At 39.1% G+C, this 22,433-nt stretch overlaps 2 protein-coding genes across 3 annotated transcripts in view; both read left to right on the top strand.

Moving 5' to 3' along the window:
• The first annotated feature begins 6,674 nt into the window (after positions 1-6,674).
• On the top strand, positions 6,675-11,699 carry LOC131361332 (uncharacterized). 2 transcript variants are annotated; one of them, XM_058402378.1, is made up of 3 exons: positions 6,675-6,788; positions 8,323-8,356; positions 9,190-11,699. In XM_058402378.1, exon 3 carries the CDS (start codon positions 9,207-9,209, stop codon positions 10,707-10,709), a length of 1,503 nt encoding a protein of 500 aa, XP_058258361.1. In that variant the 5' UTR covers positions 6,675-6,788; positions 8,323-8,356; positions 9,190-9,206; the 3' UTR covers positions 10,710-11,699. The 2 variants fall into 2 exon arrangements, with proteins under 2 accessions (XP_058258361.1, XP_058258352.1); XM_058402369.1 differs by having other exon boundaries at positions 6,743-6,788; positions 8,248-8,356.
• A 10,473-nt stretch (positions 11,700-22,172) lies between these two features.
• Positions 22,173-22,433, top strand: part of LOC131350745 (uncharacterized) — a 63,085-nt gene continuing 62,824 nt past the window's right edge. The window contains exon 1 of the transcript XR_009204303.1: positions 22,173-22,287. The gene's annotated coding sequence lies outside the window, so the exon portion shown is untranslated. The remainder of the gene's footprint in view (positions 22,288-22,433) is intronic.

Raw genomic sequence — 22,433 nt, 5'->3', positions numbered from 1 at the left:
CTGAGACTACCTGGTCTGTATGAGAGACCATTTGACCTTTTGTTCCTACCAACTCAGGAACCAAATTAACATATAGTACACAAGGATCAGCTTCATACCTGGGCATTCATCCAATTGTTATGCAAGTTGTATCTGTTCCATTTGGTACTCTGGTCATTATACACATCATAGAGGCTCAGGGGTATAAAAAGGTGTGCATTATACAATACACTGTGAATTTACCATTAAAGCATGCTACGTCCATGAATTTGTACTTCAACTGTTTTAAGTTTTCTTAACTTTTATATTCTTTACTTTTATATACTTCTTTGTAAATCTTGTATTTGTGTTTTGTAAAATAAACCACTGATTATCTCTAAATACTCAGTAGTTCTCCTGCATGAATGTAGTATACATTAAAAGTGCTTGACACATTTGTTACAAATATTTTTTTAGCCAAAGTTACAATACACTACAAAGATTCAGAACTAGATGAAATCTCCTTAGAATCCACCAAATTACAAAAGAAAACTATATAGCTACTAAATTATAATATACACTGATCAGGCCTAACTTCATGACCACCTGCCTAATATTTTGTTGGTCCCCCTTTTGCTGCCAAAACAGCCCTGACCCGTTGAGGCATGGACTCCACTAGATCCCTGAAGGTGTGCTGTGGTATCTGACACCAAGATGTTAGCAGCAGATCCTTTAAGTCCTGTAAGTTGCGAGGTGGGGCTTCCATGGATCAGACTTGTTCGTTCAGCACATCCCACAGATGCTCAATTGGATTGAGATCTGGAAAATTTGGCCAAGTCAACACCTCAAACTTGTTGTTATACTCATCAAACCATTCCTGAACCACTTTTGCTTTGTGGCATGGCGCATTATCCTGCTGAAAGAGACCAGCCTTCACTCCCCACATACATCAGTGAGTCTTGGTCACCCATGACCCTGTCACTGATTCACCAATTGTCCTTCCTTGGACCACTTTAGATAGATACTGACACCCCACAAGAGCTGCAGTTTTGGAGATGCTCTGATCCAGTCGTCTAGCCATCACAATTTGGCCCTTGTTAAATGCTTAAACATTTGCCCATTTTTCCTGCTTCTAACACATCAACTTTGAGGACAAAATGTTCACTTGGTGCCTAATATATCCCACCCACTAACAGGTGCCATGATGAGATCATCAGTGTTTTTCACTTCACTTGTCAGCTCAAAGAAAAAAAGACACCATGACAGTGACTTTTCCAACTTTACTAAGACACACATTAGGAACTACAGACTTGATGATCATCAAGTGACATCGAGATGGACAGACACAGAAAGTCCTTACTGTTGTCAGAGGCAGGTCTTGTACTGGTGTCTGTGGTGAGAGACTCATTACTCATTACCCAAAGGGTGGTGTTTGGACTAAAAGGTAAGATGCCAACACAGTCTCAAATCAATAAAAACTAAAAAGGTTTTTAATCCAAAAAGATGACCCAAAATACAAGGAACGTACTAGAATCCAAAATCCAATAGAAAATCCAAAAACAACAAACAAAGAAGTTATCTAAAGTGAAGCTCAGGAACCAAGCCAAGAACAGAGAAAACTGGGCATCTTGAATAGACCACCTAAATGGGCAACAGGTAAACACTTATCAGAAGAACATGTGGCTTGGCAAAAGAACAAGAAGAACAGAATATATAATGAGGACATCTAGTGGCCAACAACAAATAAAACAAAGACAAATTCTGACAATTGTCCCCTTAATAAACGACAGCAGTGTCATTTATTTCCAGTGTCTCTGTTGTGCACACATACTTGCACATTATTATTACACATATCATTTCTATTGTTTTATTATTAATGTGGACAGAAATAAAAAAAATATTTGTATCTATTTATTTATTTCTGTTGCCTTTTTTCTGTTGTGTTCTTAATGTCTCTATACAACATTTCATCTGCTGCATTCCGTTCCCTTAGCCTGCATCTACAATCCTCAACATTGCCTGCATCTTTGTACTTCTTCAAAATAGCTTGAACAGCACATCTTGAAACCCCAGTCTGCTTTTTAATCTTTGTCTACACTGTAAAACCCGACAAGTTCAGAGTACTCAAAACTTTTGTGGAAACCAATTACCTAAGATTTTTTAAGTAAATGTTGTTAAAAATTACAATTACATTAAACTTAATAAATATACACCCTGTATACCCTGGACAGGTCACCAGTCCATCGCAGGGCCACATATAGACAGACAACCACAAACACTCACTCCTATGGACAATTTAGAATTACCAATCAACCTATTGTACTCTTTTTTTGGGCTGTGGGAGGAAACTGGAGTACCCGAAGTAAACCCACAAAAACATGGGTAGAACATGCAAACGCCACACAGAAAGGCCCCGGGAACCTGGGATTTAAACCCAGGACCTTCTAGCTGTGAGGCAACAGTGCTAACCACTAAGCCACCATGCTGTCCTGTCAGAACTTGAGTTGAAAATAAAAAAGTTTATCTTTAACTTACCTGAAGATCATAACTCCTCAGGACGTCATGCAGTACCGCAGAGATCTTGCTGGTATGTGACGCCTTTTGTCGGTACAAGGCAAAGAGCCGTGGTGTATGCCTGTCCAGTTCGGCATAGAACTGGTTTCGAAGATTAACATTTGTGATGCGATGGAACTCTGCACAAATCTACAAAATCAAACACACAAATGTCTAAATGAAAAAAGGGGGTGGTTATCATGGGAAGCTTTATAGAGAGACTCTGTAGGCCAATTCACATTGATCCAACAAACTTCAACAAACGTTAACACCAACAAATGCCAACAGGGGTTTCACACTGACCCAACAAACTTGTCAACTCAACGCATCAACTATTTCCTGACATGCCATGTCAGAAACATGAACATCTTCAGAAATAAGGAAGATAAATTATGGTGTAACTGGTCTCTTAACTGTCTGGTGTCATAACTGTCAGCCTCAGGAACAGAAGTTGTCTTCATCAAAACAATGAATAGGATCCTCAACATTAAGGTCAGCAATGCTTGTGACTGGGGAACTGTCATGTTCTGTTGATACAATATCACAAAAATCTAAACTTCCTGCATGCGTTCTACTTTTGTGAACATTAAATGAAGAATACACATTTGTGCAATAGCTACAGTTCTTAAATGGGCAGGTTACACATTCATGTTTTTTTAAGTGACTTCTTAAATGACAGAACATGGTCAATTCTGAGAAGGGCTCTTTGAAATCACACAAGGGACAGGTAAAAACTGCACATCTGGCTTTTGCTCCTTCACTTTCAGGAGTTCTAGATAGGTCTTTGTGAATCCGTGACAAATGAATTTTCAGTGCATTAAATGACTGAAATGTACAAATGCAAGTGTCAGAGACACGACAAAGGGGTAACTCTTGAATAATTACTATGCTTTAAACGGTAGTGCCTAAATAACTGTGCCTGGGTGTCTGAGGAGACAGCACACAACTTGCACTTCCACTCCATTGAATTACGTGAACCCTACAATTGCAGTGAAAATCTTCATGTGTACAGAAATGTAACCTAAATGTCAAATTCATGTTTCAGCAAACATACAAAATACAAAATCAGCAGAATGATTACTTTTAAACGACTGTTCATACACATTAATGCTTAGATTATATGAAGATTAGAAATGAAGCTTAAAATAAAATCTCACAGAAGAAAATTTGCATTGAATTCAATAATACACCATTTATTTCAAGTGTTATGTAACTCACCAATAAAGTTGATTTAATCAAATGATAATGAGGACTCTATGTCTGCACATGAAAACAGACAAAAAAGCATTTCAGTTTTAATGATTTTGATAGCATAGATTTAGCAAAGGCTTCAAAATCAAACAAAGAGGACACAGCCAATGCTCCCCAGCTGACTAATGGTCCATTGGAGCTTCAACTAAATCTCCAAATCTGAATGTTTCTAGTATTTTGTATAATAGTTCTGAAAAAGTTTTTTGAATTCACTCATTTGCTAACTTGAACAGTACAAAAGATATTCAACATTTAATGCAGGTTTATTTGTAAAGCTTCTAAAAATAGTCCAAAGTAAATGAAAAGAATACATACCAAATTCACACTTTAGGTTTTTTTTCTTTGGAGGAGGCTCTCCATTCACTTCAGCCTTCAAGACAGGAAATTTTGTAAAGGTTAATACAAGTTTACCGATTTCACTACCTTCACTAGTTTTCACAACTTAATTTCAAATATCTTGCTAACTTTGTGTTATTAGACTTAACTTAATCGTGGATAAAAGTTATAGCTAGCCACAAGTTTATAAACAGTTGCATGTAAGCATAAAATCGCATTTAATAGTTAAGGGGGCATAACAAAAAAGCGAGAAGACGTTTAGAAACAGTAGGACTGCCGTGAGAAACAGAGCATGCTAACATTACACTACTAAAGGGAATTAAATGAGGCAGTGACGGTAACGGCGTTCAAAAAAGGCGCGCACAGTTTGAGACGCGCTTTGCTCGTTACCGGTAAAAACAAGGCAGACGAACAATGAATCATGTTCTTCATAAGATATACTACTAACTATAATGATAAATGTATTTTTAGTTACTAAAAGCAAATTACAAAACTTTACTTACAAGTTTCTCTACGTAACTCCCGTCCCATGCGAAGGTCAGCCATATTGGAAAGATTCTTCAGGTAGCGTCGGTCAGAAAGATGCCATGACAGAAAGACTTAAAAATTATCATTGTGATAGCAGTGTCTACTCAGAAATGGTGAGCCAGGCAAAAATAAAACTTAGTTGTTCAGAGAACCCAATAGTTTTAAGTTCCATCAACTGTGTAACCGATTTTAATTATGGTGTCCTCAGTTTTTATAGGTTAGTAGTACTGCTCGGGTTTACAGTGTAGGAGAGACCTTGCTGATGCAGCATAACTAACTTGTGTCTTGTTGCTGTGCTCAGTCTTGCCATGGTGTATTGGCTGTTCATCTAGTTATAAGCCTCCTACACAGCGGCTTCTATCTCAATTAATGACTGTGTTTCAACCTACATATGAAATTGATGACCATTAGCACCTTTTAGGTATAACTGGGTAATTATACACCTGACTCTGATCCTACAAAATCCATGACTTTGTGCGAGTCTACATTTATTTATATTTTCTTATAATACTTAATATTATAAAATGTCCTCTCTATTCTGTCAATATCTTTGTGGTAGAGTAAGAAACATGGGATCTCAGTTAAGTGTGAATGTTTTGTGTGTACAGTTCACAATACAGATGACATGTTTCTCAATGCCAACAGTCCAAAAATAATAAAAAGATTTAAAAATACAATAGTCAAGATAGATCAAACTCAACTGGTTAAACAGGTGACATACAAAACATTGAATTTATTTTTACTCCTTGAACCTGCTGTTCATGTCCACCCTTGTAAGGAAATCATGTTCAGCTCTGACTAATGATTTGCTGTAGTCAAATGCCTTCACAATCCTTTTGTTCTTTCTGAATTTGTTAAAGTTCTCTACCACCAACTGTACACACAAGCAATTGGCTTTAGGTCCCACCCCTTTTCCCATCCATCTGCTTCACAACAGCTCTATAGTTCCAGTTAAAAAACAAGTTCACACTTTTCTAGCTGAGTATTTTACACTTATATATCTTCTATATTTTTTTTGTAGCGGTATGTACAGTTTTTTGGATTTTTAGATCATATTTTAAATAAGTGTGAAGATTTGAGATTGACCAAAAGACTGAATAGACTACAAAAGAAGTGAAAAAAGTAACAATGTGTGTATCTCATCACTATCTCATCTTTAACATAATAAGCACTAAACAATGATTTACGTGTTTACAAAACTGTTTAATAAACAAAGCATATTTAACTGTGACTGTGCATTTAGAGTGTTTATTACAGGCCACGTTGTTTTATTATATTACTGCCAAGAGCAGAAATATATTTTCATTTGTTTTTGAATCCAGAATTTGCCTTTTCTTCAGGCTGAATATGACTATGGAAAAGCTAGGTCATCTCTTTGAAAGTGTATGCAGATTTAGCTAATGAATTTGACTGTCTTGAGTATCTGTATGGTGATTTCAACCAATGAGTAAAAACAATGAGAGAAACTGGACATGTACAATAGCTTCAGCTTATAATTATGGATCACAAACATGGATCACATCATGCAAGAGCAAGACTTCAAATATGATTAAGCAAGTAAGTTTACATTTTTTATTTCAAATTTTACTAAAAAACACAGATTTATACGTTCAGCATAGAGACCTGAGAATATGTCTAGTAGCATTTATTAGTTTATAAATGTTTACAGTGTTTAGTATACAATATATAGTAACTTTAATAATAATTTAACATGTTATACATGGCATGGTCTTGCTAGAACTTTATTTTTCTTGGGCACACAGATTCCAATTTGTTTTGTGTTCAGAAACACGTATGCCCAAACAAGCTTACATTAAAGGTTACAGTCCATCACAGAAATAAACGAGTGCTTATACAAACAGGGCTTAAATGTGTTTTTATGCATGAAGCTGCTTTTTCTTCCCACCTTTCTTTTCTCTTGCATTTTGAATAGGACCTCAAAATGATTTTTTCTGCCATACGCTTGTGTATAAAATGCTTTCAATTTCTTCAGAATTCCTGTACATTGTAAGGTTCATTTGAATCAGTCTAATTCACTTCCACATTTCTGCCACCACCCGAGAGAACTTTCTAGATACATCACCTGTGACTTACTCTTATGCATTTATAGCTCCTCTGCATGAGGCATCTCTAATTGTTCTGAACCCAGCTGAGTGTGCAAGGTAAGTTCCCTATAAGGGGAATCTATATAATAACTTCTTAATTATTATATTAATTTTTATTAATTTTATATTATTAAATTTATATTAATTTTATTAATTTATTAATATTATTAATAAAATTCTTAATTAAATACATACCATACGACAGCTCCTGAATAATATTGCATTCTTGTCCTTAATATAGTTACTGTTTTTCTAATAGCAGTAGCACGTAGATCATAGGAATAGGAAGTACAAAATGTTAGTTCCTAGCACACAATAATCAATTTCAACAAAAAAATGTGTAATTATATTACAAATGATATGTGACCTGGATGATCATGTGTATTTTTGGTTTATAATTATGGTAAAATTATTGGTTTAAAATTATTTTAAATGACTTAAATCAGTGATTAGTAGTCTAATGAAGTAGACATTCTTTGTCATTATTAACTTCTTCCCAGATATCAGCATTTGATTTGGCTTCATGCAGCAGATTTTGTTATTTAGTGGGTATCCTGGGAATATCATTCATTTGGTAATATATTTGGCATAATCACTTTATTACAATGAACATTTTAGATAATAGTTGTCTGACATGAAACAAGATCAACAAAAGAAAAAGGATTGTGTTAAATTTGGCCCTTAACACTCTGGTATTTATATTAAACAGAGACAGGAGTAGGCTGACATTACAAATGTGACTATACATTAAGACTCAATCACATACTTGCTTTCACATAAATATTCTGTGATCTGTTTTGAGTATTCCTGTTTTTAGTCATTGTATGACATATTGTCAAACGCTGCTTACAGAATTATTTTTACTTTAGCTTGATGCTAATGATTAGAGCTTTTGAGTTGAAGCTGCTTGTGTGTTGACCTCTAAGTGTCATAGTGAAAATAAAACAACCATACAAAATGTACATATACACACAAAAACATAATGACCGTAGTCTAAAACAGGCACATACTAAAAAAGCTAAATAATGGTAGATCAAATATTAACACACATTTAGAATTTCCACTTTGTGTATGCTTTCTTGCTATTAATATCATATAATATCATATTCCATCATTTATATTATATTCTGAAGACTAATGGCTTACCCTTTCATAAGCAATTATATGCGTGTGTGAGTTCAACCAATGGTACAACTGGTAGAAAAAAAAAGGAAATTTACATATTAATTTATAGTGGATTATGCTATGAACAACACAACACATGAGGCTTGCCTTAGTGTCACACAATAATGGTATTTCCTTATATATAAATATACAAAATATATACAAAATATACAAAAAATACAGTATATTGTACGTAAAATGTTGGCCAATATCAAAAAACAGATAAACATACACAATAGCACAATAGTAGGCTTGGTAACTTCGAGAACAATGGCTGAACGAACCACATTCTTTATGATGCGTCATTTTGTGCATGCAGGGGTGCACCTCAGTGGAAACTTTTATTTTACAGTTGTCTGACCTGAGATCAAATGACTAAGGAGCAACAAAAGTAAACTCTGGTGTCTCTCTGCATTCTTTTATCCAGTGTGACCTCTCAAGCTGCCTGTCTGGTCTGTTAGGTAAGACTGATATGCAACACATTGTACTGTTCTGTAATGTGATTAACAGATTATGAAGTTCTCCTTTCTTCCTTTTTAAATGGAAAGTCATAAACCTATGCATTTTTCTGCTACTTTTTTATTTTAAGCTGAAAATAAGAAACAAAGCAGAAAAAGAGTTGCAATCTCCTTTTCCTTTATAGAATTATATGCACTGAAAAAGAAATAAAGAAAAGAAAGAAGAAATAAAAATAAATTTACTGTTTCCTTCGATGGAACTTGACGCTGCATCAGGCTTGATGTTCCTATAGCATCAAGTCATACAAAGCGCAGACACCTGCTTACGCATGTAACTGAGAAGGGAACTTGACGCTGTGCCAGGCTTGAACGCTCCCATAACATCAAGCCTGCCGCAGCATCAAGTTCTCTTGAAAGCAAACAATACATTTCTTTTTATTTCTTCTTTCTTTTTTGTATTTCTTTTATTTGTATCACCAGTTGAGCATAATGTACGTTCCCAACAAGTGAATCTGTATCATACTGTATTTAATGTAGATTCATATTTATTGGACAAAATATATTTCAATCATGATTGCATAATTCTCCACTTATATACTGTAAATGGAAAAGGTTAGTGAGAATGTGCTGAAAACCCAGAACACATAAATGATTAGAAAATAGTGCTCATCTTACAGTGTATTCATAAATGTATGGGCTTATATGAAAAATTTAAAATATGTGCTGTTTAACCCTTGCTAATAAACATACTGTAGATAACATACAAGACACAGAAATATTGTACAATATATGTAAGTTGTGTATGTGTGATTTTAAATGGCATATTTTATTTGCAGAAGTTCAACTGGAAATAATGTCACAAAGAAAAACAAGTCTCCGTTTTGTGACCTGGAACATTGGTGGAATTAAAAACCCACAGCCAAAGTGTTCGAATATATTAAAAAAACTTCAGGAACTTGAGTCTGACATAGTCTTTTTACAAGAGACACATATTGGTCCAGATGATGAGCAGAATAAAACAGTTCAAAACATATTTTTAAATGAAGAGGAAACCATAGAGGATGAGACTGAAAAAAAATGGAACGTGTACTTCACTGTACACAGCTCTCAAAGCAAAGGAGTCGCAATACTGATACGAGAGAATGAACACTTTGAGTACATATGCTGTGATGAGGATTGTAGTGGGGGTTACATTGTGCTCTTCTGTCGTATGTATGGTGAATGCTACACTCTTGTTAATGTGTACAATCATAATAAAGACAGAATTGTCTTGGGTAGACTGAAACAATATTTGATAAAAACAGCTGAAGGTGTGCTAGTGGTGGGAGGTGATTTCAACACAGTTTTAAATCCCAGCGTAGATCGGCAAGGTTCCACAAGAAAGTCACCATTAAAAGCTATATTTCAAGACTTTACTACATCACTGAATATTATTGACACCTGGTCACACAAACATACAGATAATGAAACCAAGAACAGATACACATGTATACGGGGTGACAGTGCTTCCAGAATAGACATGTTTTTCCTGAAGAAGGACACAATGAAAAGGATGACTGAAATTGAAGTAAAGGAAATAGACATTTCTGATCATTATCCTCTTGTCCTAGAACTCAGAACTAAAAGGAAATGCAAAAAAGTTCCCCCAAAGTTAAAGCAATATGAATACAATTCTGACTGGAGAGCAGGGAAGATTAGTGGAGCAGAAATACTGAGTGCTATAAAGTGCTATAAACCTGACCAAAAAACACCAGAAAATTGGTGTTCAGAGACTGAGACCTTAAAGGAAAAGTACAACCTTATATTAAAGAGTCAACAGGTACCTAATAATTTTAAATATTCAGACAGGGACAACTTCACAGGGGAATATTTGATATTTTCAGAGGTTCTGGCCAAGCGCCTCAATGCATTCATTTCATTAGAAACAAAAAGCACTGTTGCTCTCTGTTGTATCTCTGTCGTTGTGATCTTTGAAAGCAGCAAGCAGGAAATCAAGTGGTCTTTCCTGAAGGCAAGACTTCAGAAGATAGAAAATGATTATGAACAAAAAAACCTGAAACAGGCCCCATTTGTTCCACCACCAGAATTTGGCATTCTGGATTTTCTTCTTCCTAAACCCACGTGCACTTCTGAGGATCTTAGAGATTTGCAGCCGGGCTGTCCACTAACCAGTGCTGTCCTTAATCTGGCTCTGAACCACCTGAATCTGAGTGTCAGAAATGAGGCTGAGAAAACCATAGTTTGTTATCACAAACAGATGCTTTTCATACATGTACCTCAGAGCAAACAAAAGCAAGTTTTTAAACTAGTAAGAGAATTCCAGGAAGATTCAGGAGTTAGACTGATGTTCAAATAGAAGTACGACAGGGAGAGTCAGGAGTTTCAAATAGCAGTATGACAAACTGTTTCATTCTACATGAAATTTAAATATCATGGTAATTTCAAAATATTTGTATAATCAAAAAATAAGCACACATCCTAAATATTTAAGAACATTTCTAAAGAGCTTTATAACAACAATATAATATAATGCATTGGACAATTTGGGAAGCCTTATTTTTCTATAGCACTTGCATGGTAACTTGCGCTACAAACTCTAAAAATCTCAGAGGTACATTTCTATTTTATGTCCAGACTAAAAAAATATTATGCTTACTTTTATTTCTTATGTATTTCTTTATGATTTGCTATTATGATTTTGTCGATTGTCCTTCTTTGCTTTTAATTTTGTTCATTTATTTTATCTGATCTGAAATATTATTATATTTTTCTGTGTACCTCTGCGATGGGAGTAAAAACTTATTGAAAACAACAATACAATTATAAATAAAATGGAACAATTTAGATATTTAAAGTAAGATATTTTACATTGAAAGGTCTCTTTCTGGAATGAAGGGGATTGGATGAGAGTGACCAATAACAGTAGTGGAAACATGTTACAATAACATATTTTTTGTGATGTTAATAAATGTATTTGTGGGACCTAATTGAAATGGTTGAAATGGTTTTGGGAATGTATTCTCCAGGCTATGACGTTATTTTAAAAATGATGGAAAAAAAAGTCTTTTGAAGGTTTCAAGAATGACCAAATAAAATGTCCCATTAGAAGTACAATGGAGTCAGAATTTGCTTGTATTTATTTAGGTCTGCTTCAAGAGTTGGGAATATTGGATTCATTTGCAAGATGTATAGATAGATACATGAAATGCAAGTTTTAAAAAAATGTTTAACATTTTAACAAGATATGTTTAGAATTTCACTTTGTTGTCCAGTTTTGTAAATTATTATTTTGTTAATTACTTAAACAATATAATGCTTTGTGCAATCCTTATATATGCATTAACAGTAGCTTTTAACTTTTGTCATAAAATCAAATGTATTTATGTTCACTGTGTTTGAGAATATTTTTTTTTTTTTTAAATGTTCATGTCTTTCTTTCATCAGTTGTAAAGAAATGATGTTTTTTTAGGAAAGCATCAGGATTTTTCTCCATATAGTGGACTTCTATGGTGCCTCCAAGTTTGAACTTCCAAAATGCAGTTTAAATGCAGCTTCAAAGAGCTCTAAACAACCCCAGCCCAGGAAGAAGACTCTTAACTAGTGAAATGATCGATCATGTTAGAAAAATAAAAAATGTATACTTTTTAACCACAAAAGCACGTCAAAAGGTCACGCATTACGTAGGCGGAACTACAGACCCAGTGTTTACAAAATGAATGTGCAAAGACCAAGGAAGTGCAAATAAGTCACACGCTCTTTACTAACAAAAAGATAGAAAGAGAATATCTGGGTGTGTTGATATTGAGATGCAGAGCGAGCAAACACAGCTTCAATCGCTGAGGATTTTTAAAGGAAATTTTTGAGCAGTCATGTTATTTCCAAGCGGATGTAATATTTTATTTAAGATCCAAAGAACCTTATTAATCCCAGGGGGAAACTGCTTAAATGTTTAAGGTCTGATACAAAGTAGGGTCTACAATGCGGTCTGGTTGCAGTGCTATCAGCTTATCTCTGGTGTAAACAAAAGAGCCGTTACCATGTTGCAGCGCGCTGGTCACTCGGAGAGTTGAAAACAGAAGTCCAGAGGTGAAAATATTGACAAAAACTCTCTCAAATCGCATGATTAAAGAGGGAAGAGTGTTACGGGGGGAACTTCGGTACGCTAGGAGGGGGAAAGTACCGGGTAGGCCCCGTCCTCTACGAGGATGCTGAGGGGAGAGCGGACTGGTGCCCGGGGCAGATAGGGAGAGTGTGCGACTGAAGCAATGTATGGAAGAATTGTTGGGTGTATCAGTGTATGTATTTGCTGTATTATGAAGGATGGGAAAATAATATAATGGGATAATGAGGGTTTTAATAGAGTGCAGATGAAAAGTGGAGTAGAGTGCTTGGTGTATGGAAGGCACGTCCAGAGCGGGGTTCGTAGCTGCACCGCTATGCTGCTGAGCCTCTCGTGCGCCGCCCACTTTCGAGATTACCTCTCGGCGTGCTGAGCGCTCCGATATGAATTCGATAGCTCAAAATTTAAATATTTAAGTGTAATTATAACTGGTTATAATTAATTATAAATATTCAAATTGGGGTTTTAGAACTAACTGTCAGAGAATCAATAACACAATTATTTGATTTGTTCGTCCAGTGAACAGACAGTATAATTATGCATTAATTCCAGGGAAAGTTATCTTCCTGGCCAAGAAAGAATAACTACTTTATAAAGTACTAGCTGTAATTTAGCACATAGCAAGAGCAATGTTCAGGGACCCCGAAATTGTGAGCAAAGCACAGAGACAATCACTCGTGAATAAAATGCATTTAATAAAACAGAAACACACAACACATACTAACTACGACACACATACATAAAAGACAGGATAAGGATTATAGAGAGGGGATAAGTAGGCAAAGAGAGATTGAGATTAAGGAAGGGAATACGGAGGAAATCAGAACGAGAGAGAGAGTGAGGGAGAGAAAGAGATAAGGAAACAGAGAAGAGATCAAATATGGCAAGTTTCAGATCGAGTTTTGGTTACCACGTGTGAGAATCGTCAAGGTAATTAGGATTCGCCTTAATAAAGGGGCTTCAGCTTAAAATTGTGGATCTAAAATAATTAGTAACTTTTACTTGCATTGGTTTGTTGATAAGAGTCCTGATGTAGTGGATCAAGGAGGTTCTCTTAAGTTCTCTTAAGGACTTAAGTCCTCGAAGTAAGTGAGAGATTCTGCTGGAACGAAAAAGATTTCGGGGGTGGAAAGTTCTTCGATTGAAGCTGCCGGCAAAGTCTCAAGAGAAAGTGAATGTCTTGTCCCGAAGAAAGATCGGTGTCGAGTCGGGCGACAATAGAAGAGGTTGTGCCGGGAAAAGGCGCACGGGGGCCCCCCCGACCGCAGAGCAGAGAGGGGGTTGGCCCCCGTGGGGCCAAGCCGAGCTGAGCAGAGCAAAAAGCTGAGCAAAAAGCCAAAGCTGGACAAAAAAAACTAAAAGCCACGATAGATGGGTGCTTAGGGTTTTTATTGATCCCTTGGTCGTGCCCAGTTTTTCAGAGTGACCAATCCAATACCTGAAACTTTTGGAGGGAAAAGTTTCTTTGTCTCCGCTCCGTCACTCATTTGCATACTTTATGGTGAAGTCAGGAATGGATAAAGTTTCAATTAAAGTAACATAGGCTCATATTATGTACTTGGATGACCACATGGCATACACTATTGCTTTTAAAAGTAAAAGAGGATCATTTTGATAGTAGACACGAAAGAAACAGTATGAGAGGAAAGGAAACCGGGTATAAGCAATTAAAACATACAATCTTATATTATAAAACATGGTTCTGTTTCATGAAAAACACAGAACAACAGGTCATGAGAGGTAATACAACCATAAAAATATAAAGGCAAAAGGGGAATACATATTCAGGTGTGTTAGGCATGGGTCAGGTAGGGTTTTACTATTGTTTTATTGAAACTTGAATCAAGGAACTCTCCTTATGTGTGTGCATGTGGGGGTCAGGATGAGCATTTCCAGAAGGTTTGGGTGTGTGTGTGTGTGGTTGTGGGTGTGTGTGTGTGTGTGTGTGTGTGTGTCTGTGCGTGTGCGTGTCTTCAGTCAGAACTTTGGTCATCCCCGGTCAAGGCATTGATTTGGTTTAGATTAGGGAATTCTTGTTGACTTTTAACGGCAGTAAAACTGCTAGGTGCAGGGTGATTTGCATGTTAAGGTCACAAGTTGATGGGAAGTTCCAGAGGTGTGAGGCTGAGCTATCAGTACTGATGGTCTGCAGAACTCCAACATTCATGGAGGCAGGATTCCTCCTTTGTCTCCAGTCTCGTTGGGGGGGTCATTGGTTATCCAGAGCCATCAGACATCCTGGAGCCTGGCTCCCATGAGTTACAGCATGTCGGTTGAGGTATAATGAAATGACTATAAGTAGTGATAGTTCAGTTGTGAGCTGCGTAATAGTTAATTGAGTTTTTGAGAAGGATGCAACGGACCCCATGAGCAAGTGAGCCGACCTGGAGACGCTACATACAAATACCGAGAAGAGAATAAGGGATGCTTTTAGTAATCCTAGACCTCTAGATATTACCTCTCGCCGCACTATGCGCTTCGATACAGCATACCACCCTAACTCTAGTGCAGACTATGTCCGCACGCGAAGTGAAGGAATTCTGTGGTTTAAGTAGCAATGCATGCAGGTGCCGCGAGTTGCGCTAATTGGCACTCGAAAGGCGACATGCCCAGAGCAGAGTGCCAAAGGGTGTTGTGGGCATACTCGACCCAGATCAGGTGTCTGACCCATGTTGCCGGATTGGAGGTAGCCAGACACTGGAGAGAGTGAACCAAGTCCTGGTTAACTCTCTCAGTCTGACCGTTGGACTCAGGGTGGAGACCTGATGAGAGACTGGCGGAATCACCAATGAGGTGGCAAAAGGCCTTCCAAAAATGGCTAGCAAACTGGGGACCCCAATCCGATACCAAGTGTAAAGGGAAGCCGTGTGTTCGAACGACATGCCGAAGGAGGAGTTCCGCCGTCTCCTTAGCTGAAGGAAGTTTAGGCAGAGGGATAAATTTGCCTGCCTTAGGGAACCGATCCACCACCACTAGTATTACACTCATTCCCTGGGATCGTGGCAGACCAGTGATGAAGTCTAAGGAGAGGTGTGACCAGGGGCGAGCTGGAATGGGTAGGGGGCGAAGCAGGCCCTGTGGACGAGTCCGGGGTTCCTTGCTTCAAGCACATGTCTGGCAGGCAGCCACAAAGGCCTGAATGTCTCGATCCATGGAGAGCCACCAGAATCTGCGGCACAAAAACTCTAAGGTTCTCACAATGCCTGGGTGCCCAGCAAAAGGTGAGGCGTGGACCCAGGCAAGAACCTGTGGTCGGACTGGGGTCGTGGCGTAGAGTCTATCGGGTGGGCCACCCCCCGGATCAGGCTCCTGTCGGAGTGCCTGGCGAACCACCTCCTCCAAACCCCAACGTAGAGGTGCCACAATCCGAGACGGTGGAATTATGGGTTGGGGTTTTGGGTTCTCTGCTGGGGCATTCCACTGGCAGGAGAGAGTGTCTGGTTTGGCATTCTTCGAGCTGGGTTTGAATGAGAGGGTGAAATCAAACCGGGTAAAGAATAGGGAGCACCTGGCCTGCCGTGGGTTCAGGCGCTTGGCCTGCTGGATGTAGGTCAGGTTCTTGTGGTCTGTCTGAATGAGGAACGGGTGCTTGGCCCCCTCCAGCCAATGCCTCCACTCCTCCAAAGCCAGCTTGACAGCTAAGAGCTTGCGATCCCCTACATCATAGTTCCTCTCCAGTTCCGTCAGTCTGTGAGAGAAATATGCACCGGGGTGCAATTCCTTCTTAGGACTGGACCTTTGGGAGAGGACAGCCCCTACTTCTATGTCTGAAGCGTCAACTTCCACTATGAATTGGACCTCTGGGTCCGGCATGCGCAGCACTGGGGCTGAGATCAATCTCTCTTTCAAGGCCTCGACGGCCTCTTGTGCCTGGACGGACCATGTGAACCTGCCCTGGGACTTCCTGGTCAGGGCAGACAGCGGGCTGGCTAAGGAGCTAAAATTGCACACAAAGCGCTGAAAGAAATTGGCGAAGCCCAAGAAGCGTTGTACTACACGGACTGAGGAAGGCTGAGGCCACTCTTTGACAGCCCTGATCTTAGTTGGGTCCATGCTGAGACCATCCCGAGAGACGATGAAGCCCAAGAAAGAGATGGTGCTCACGTGAAACTGCGATTTTTCAAGCTTCACATAGAGGCCTTTCTGGAGGAGAAGCTGCAGGACCTGACGGACGTGTATGATGTGTTCCTTTAACGAATTGCTAAAGATTAGAATGTCGTCCAGGTACACAAACGCATAGTGGTTCAAAGTCTCCCTGAGGACCTCATTAATGAGCCGTTGGAAGACTGCCGGGGTGTTCATTAGGCCAAAGGGCATCACCAGGTATTTATAATGCCCTGAAGGCATGATGAAGGCAGTCTTCCACTCATCCCCTACCCTGATATGAATCAGGTTGTACGCACTGCGGAGGTCAAGTTTGGAAAAAAAACCTGGCCTGTCGCAGATGGTCAAAAGCTGAGTTCATCAGGGGAAGAGGGTGGCAGTCCTTTACGGTTAGCGCATTCAAGCCGTGATAAAAAATGCAGGGATGCAGGCTCCCATCCCTCTTTTTAACAAAGAAGAAGCCCGCTCCCGCTGGTGACGTGGAGGGGCAGATGTGCCCCAGGGATAAGGCCTCTCGGATATGTTGGTCCATGGCCTTATGCTCTAGTGGGGAGAGGGAGAATAATCTGCCCCTGGGGGGAACTGCACCTGGAAGCAAGTTGATGACACAGTCAAAGGGTCAATGAGGAGGCAGTGCCTGGGCCCTTTGTTTAGAAAAGACCTCTTGGAGATCCCAGTAATCCTCTGGGCCTGCCGCTAGATCCACCGGCCCCGGTAGGGGAGGTGTAGAGGTGTATAATTCTTTGAGGCAGTTCTGGGGGCACTGGGATCCCCAAACAGAGACTGACTGTGTGACCCAGTCTATGCGAGGATTATGCTGCTGCAACCAGGGGAACCCCAGGATTAGATGTAGCTCAGGAGCCTTAGTCACATACAATGACAGACGCTCCGTGTGGCGCCCAATGCGTAGGAGAAGTGGAGCTGTCTGTGTGGTTATGGGACCTGCGGCCAAGGGACGCCCATCGGGGCCATGAACCGGTAGCGGTTGTGCTAGCGGTTCCAGCCGAACCCCCACTCTGCGGCCTAAGCCCTCATCAACGAGATTACCTGCTGCTCCCGAGTCAACAAAAGCCTGGAGGTTTACCTGTCTATCCTCCCCCAGGAGGAGGATGGCCTCTAAGAAAAGGCCGGACTTGTGAGGCGGATAGCAAGATGATACAGGGCCTCCAGGTCATGAGGAGGATCACGAGCTGCCAACTCGTCCTTTAACTCCTCAGAAAGGCCCTGAACATAGGCCTCCTGGAGGGCTTGATCGTTCCAGCCCGAGCCGGCTGCCACGGTTCGAAAATCAACAGTGTAACTAGCCAGTGAGCGGACACCCTGGCGCATGCGGAGGAGGGATGAGGTTAGGCCCCTCACCCCAGATGGGTAGTCAAAAGTGCTCCTTAAGGCCACTATAAATGAGTCGGCCTTGGGGAGGTCTGCTAGGCGGTTCTGCCAAATGGCCGTAGCCCAGGCCAGTGCCTTGCCTGTGAGAAGAGAGATCATATACGCGATTTTGGCTTTCTCAGAAGGGAATTGGGAGGGCTGCATCTCAAAGGCCAGTGAGCATTGCATAATGAACAAATTGCAGGCACCAGATTGCCCCGCATAGGGCTGTGGGGGAGGTAATCGAGTCTCAGAAACCAAGAGAGTGGCAGGGTTCAGATGGCTGGCCTGCTGTGCTTCCGCCGGAGGGTTGTCTGCCACAGAAGCCCCTTGGGGCTGCAGCAAGGCCTGGATCTGCCCTATTTGTTTTGAGATCTGCTGCACTTCAGTGAATAATGAAGACAGGGCCTGCTCATGTTTGCCCAGAGCTGTGGCCGGCCCAGCCACAACCTGCCCTATCCGCTCCAGACTAGCCAGCTGACGGTCTGGTGCGGACATACTGTTATGGGGGGAACTTCGGTACGCTAGGAGGGGGAAAGTACCGGGTCGGCCCCATTCTCTACGAGGATGCTGAGGGGAGAGCAGACTGGTGCCCGAGGCAGATAGGGAGAGTGTGCGACTGAAGCAATGTATGGAAGAATTGTTGGGTGTATCAGTTATGAAGGATGGGAAAATAATATAATGGGATAATGAGGGTTTTAATAGAGTGCAGATGAAAAGTGGAGTAGAGTGCTTGGTAGGCACGGCCAGAGCAGGGTTCAAACCGAGGAGGTTGCAAGCTCTAGACATGGGCCCAATGCGCTAGTGCTTCGCCAAGCGAGCCCGGAAGAGTCAGTTGTGGAAATGCACAAGAGAGGATCAGGAAGCTGCACCGCTACGCTGCTGAGCCTCTCGTGCGCCGCCCATTTTCGAGATTACCTCTCAGGGCGCTGAGCGCTCCGATACGAATTATCGTATTCTGACCTTAGTGAAAACTTTGTTAAATTGCTTTTTGAAATATTACCTCTCAGAGCGCCTAGCGCTCTGATACAAATACCGAGAAGAGAATAAGGGATGCTTTTAGTAATCCTAGACCTCTAGATATTACCTCTCGCCGCGCTATGCGCTTCGATACAGCATCCCACCCTAACTCTAGCACAGACTATGTCCGCACGAGGAGTGAAGGAATTCTGTGGTTTAAGTAGCAACGCATGCAGGTGCCGCGAGTTGCGCTAATTGCTGGCACGTGAGCCGGCGGCTATAAGGGAGCGTGCTGGTGGCCGCGGGTTTGCCTGAGAAGGCACCGGCGACGTTACAAAGAGTTTATTACTAGTTACCAAAAAGTTTAAAAAAAAAGGATGAAAAAATAATAGGCAAATTAAGGTAAATTAAAAGAGAGCAACTGAAACAGGCTGCTGCACGCTCGTGCACAATAAGTTTAAAACGATTTCCACATCCACAGTACACACACCAACGAAGTATTTTAAACAAAAAAATGGACACAAAGACATACAAGTTTGTGTTAATCCACACGCAACAACTTCTGAGCGGCCTTCCTTCTCCACACTAGTAAACACTGGGTCTGTAGTTGCAACCACAGCATATTTTAAAGGAAATTTGTGAGCAGTCCCGTTATTTCCAAGCAGATCTTTTAGGTTTAAAACACACATCCAGGGTACACACATGAACAGACCATTTTAAACAAAAAACTGAGACAAAGACATATAACTGTGTTATTCCACACGCAACAACTTCTTCTTCTCCACACTAGTAAACACTGGGTCTGTAGTAGCGACGCTGGGAGATATTTTACAAAATAACTCAAAAGGAATTTTTTGAGCAATCATGCTATTTCTGACTGGATGTTTTATGTTTAAAATGACTTCCACATCCAGTTCTTTTATGATACTGAAAAATAAAACTAAAAGATTCATTTCTTGAGTTATTTTGTAAAATATCTCCTGAAATGCTTTCCTAAATAACATAATTTCTTTACAACTAATGAAACAAAGACACGAACATCTTGGATGACAAGGGGGTGAGTAAATTATTTGTAAATTGTTCTGAAAGTGGAATTCTCTGTTTTACTTCCATCCCAGCTTTAATAAGAGACTTTTACCTGCAAGGCATTCATAATTAAGAATTATTGCAAAAGATTATACTGCATTTTTGAATTCAGTTCAATTCAATTAACAATAGATATTAGCACAAAATAGCTTTACAGAAGCATATAAATATTTTATGTATAAATACTGTATATCACTTTAAGTAAATTTCAAAAACTCTGGGATTAATAAATCACTTTAATACCTTCACTTTACTGATGAGGGTGGATTTATCCTGTAAATTTTTTGATCATTACCTTCTTACCTTCTCTTATATCTGTGTTCTGTAGCATTCTTTAATGAGTGCCATTAAGTATTTGGTAGATTCAGAAGACTTGATATGAAGATTGTGGAGTACTGTAAAATTTCTGTCTATTGACAAGACCTTAAAAACCAACTATAAAAGCATTTTAATGTATAAGTGAAATTTTCAATATTCTTATCTGTCAAGAGACATTTGATATGACCCCTTCTCCCAATGGATACATCTTGATATCTTTCTCAGTGTGACACAGACCACAGGAAATGTAGTGGTCTTTCATTGAGATAATACTTAATTACTTGAAGCAAAATAGATTCCCTCTAGCTGCCCCTTACCTGAGTTCAACATTTTAGATTGCCTTCTTTCAAAAGTACAAAGCTCTTCTGGAGACAGTAACACAAAGACAGGTTGTAAATTGCACACTGTATATCTTACAAATAGTCAGTACACAGGGCAATGTGATAACTGACCAGAAGTTACTAGTGCAATGCTAAGAAAACAAACTACAAACTAAGAACTAAAAACTACGTCTCTAAGGAGTTATTCTGATACCAGAACAGAAGTTCTCCTAAAGACATTCCACTAACTCTAGACACAATATTCTTTAACAGAAATAACTGCATACATGCCCATCAGGATGACCTTAATAAACACCAAGCGCTCTAAAACCCACACAAGAGGAGTGAAAGCTGCTATGTTGCCCACACATATATAGTCATTGGGTGCAGCACAGTGACATTTTACTAAAGACTAAAGATTTTACTAAAGATTTTAGGCCAAAAGAATGTGAAGAATTGGACACACATGTGCAGAGGCCCATGAGACCAAAATCAATAATCACTTCCAAACCTTTAAGGGTACAAATATAGCCCTATCAAATTTTATATAGTGATTGAACCAATGAAAAAACATTGAATGAGGTGAGATTTTCTATTTAGAAATGATTTTTTCCTTTTTACTAAGTATAGTAGTGCCAGAATGAGCCAAAGGTAACATTTGGTCTTGGTGTAGTGTGAAGTGACTGCTACACCCAGACAACAAAGCAAAAACTGGTGTTGCTTCATTCTTTGGTATAATTTGGCAGTTAAGTTTTGTGCCTGGTTTTATACACTGGGCATTCATCTGTATACACTATATAGTACTTTATATATAGACTTCAGATGTCGTGGCAGTTTCTTCACTTTATAAATTTCTAAGCCATTAGTTATTATTTTATGCAACACCAAAACTGTCACATTCCACCATAAATCTAAGGATGTTTTACTTTGTTTATATCATATACACAGGTTTTACAGTATATACACAGTAAATTACACTAACATTTTACAATGGTGTTAAAATACTGTATCTTGTAATGTTTTTTAATTAATTAGACTTCAGTTAAAAGTGCTGATTAAGATTTTTTGTTACTACAGTTGGAGCTACAGGAAGCCTGTCCTTTTTAACTGGTGTTAGGTTCCTATCATCTTCATTTCATCTCCTATCATTTCTTTAGGCTTTGTTATGTTCAGTCTAATAGATTGTTTGAGCTATTTGAACTCCTATACTGTGGCTTATCTATGTACATTTTTTAATGTATTTGTAATTATAAAAAAAAAGATCAAATTCCAAACAAGGGAAGCTGTAAAATAAACTTTTTATTTACTTAAATAGAAGAATTTTGAGTGCATATTGTCGTTATAACAAAAACAGGGACATACCAAATACTAAGAAACTCTGAAATTAATATGAATATTTCTAACCTTATTTTCTCTCAAGCTGTAATAAAATCCCTTATGTTAAACATTATGTTCAGCTGCAATTTCTTTTTTCTTGCATTTTTAAGTAGGCATTAAACAATTGTGTCTTTGTATAATAATGGTATCACCTTCGTTTAGGTGTGACTTGTGTACCCAGCAGTTATTCAATAGTTACAACAGCGACATGCTTTTCTATTTCCTGTAAATAGTATGAGTCATTTGTTTTTTTTTGTTCTTCTATCAGCTGAGTCTACAAGGTAAGTTCATAACAGGGGAATCTGTATAACACTAATCATATTTAGAAGAATGTTCATATTATAAATTAAACAATTAAAACACACATACACACATTGTTGAGTTGTGGTTGCTTCTTCACTCCATCAATTTCTAATTATTTTATGAT

Source organism: Hemibagrus wyckioides, linkage group LG01 (assembly GCF_019097595.1).
Source record: "Hemibagrus wyckioides isolate EC202008001 linkage group LG01, SWU_Hwy_1.0, whole genome shotgun sequence".
Lineage (NCBI taxonomy): Eukaryota > Metazoa > Chordata > Actinopteri > Siluriformes > Bagridae > Hemibagrus > Hemibagrus wyckioides.
Note: the sequence above shows the minus strand (reverse complement) of the source record. Positions and strands in the feature narration are given on the sequence as shown.

Bases quoted from the DNA above. Each gene is read 5' to 3' on its own strand.
- LOC131361332 (XM_058402378.1), top strand. From the start codon at position 9,207: ATGTCACAAAGAAAAACAAGTCTCCGTTTTGTGACCTGGAACATTGGT.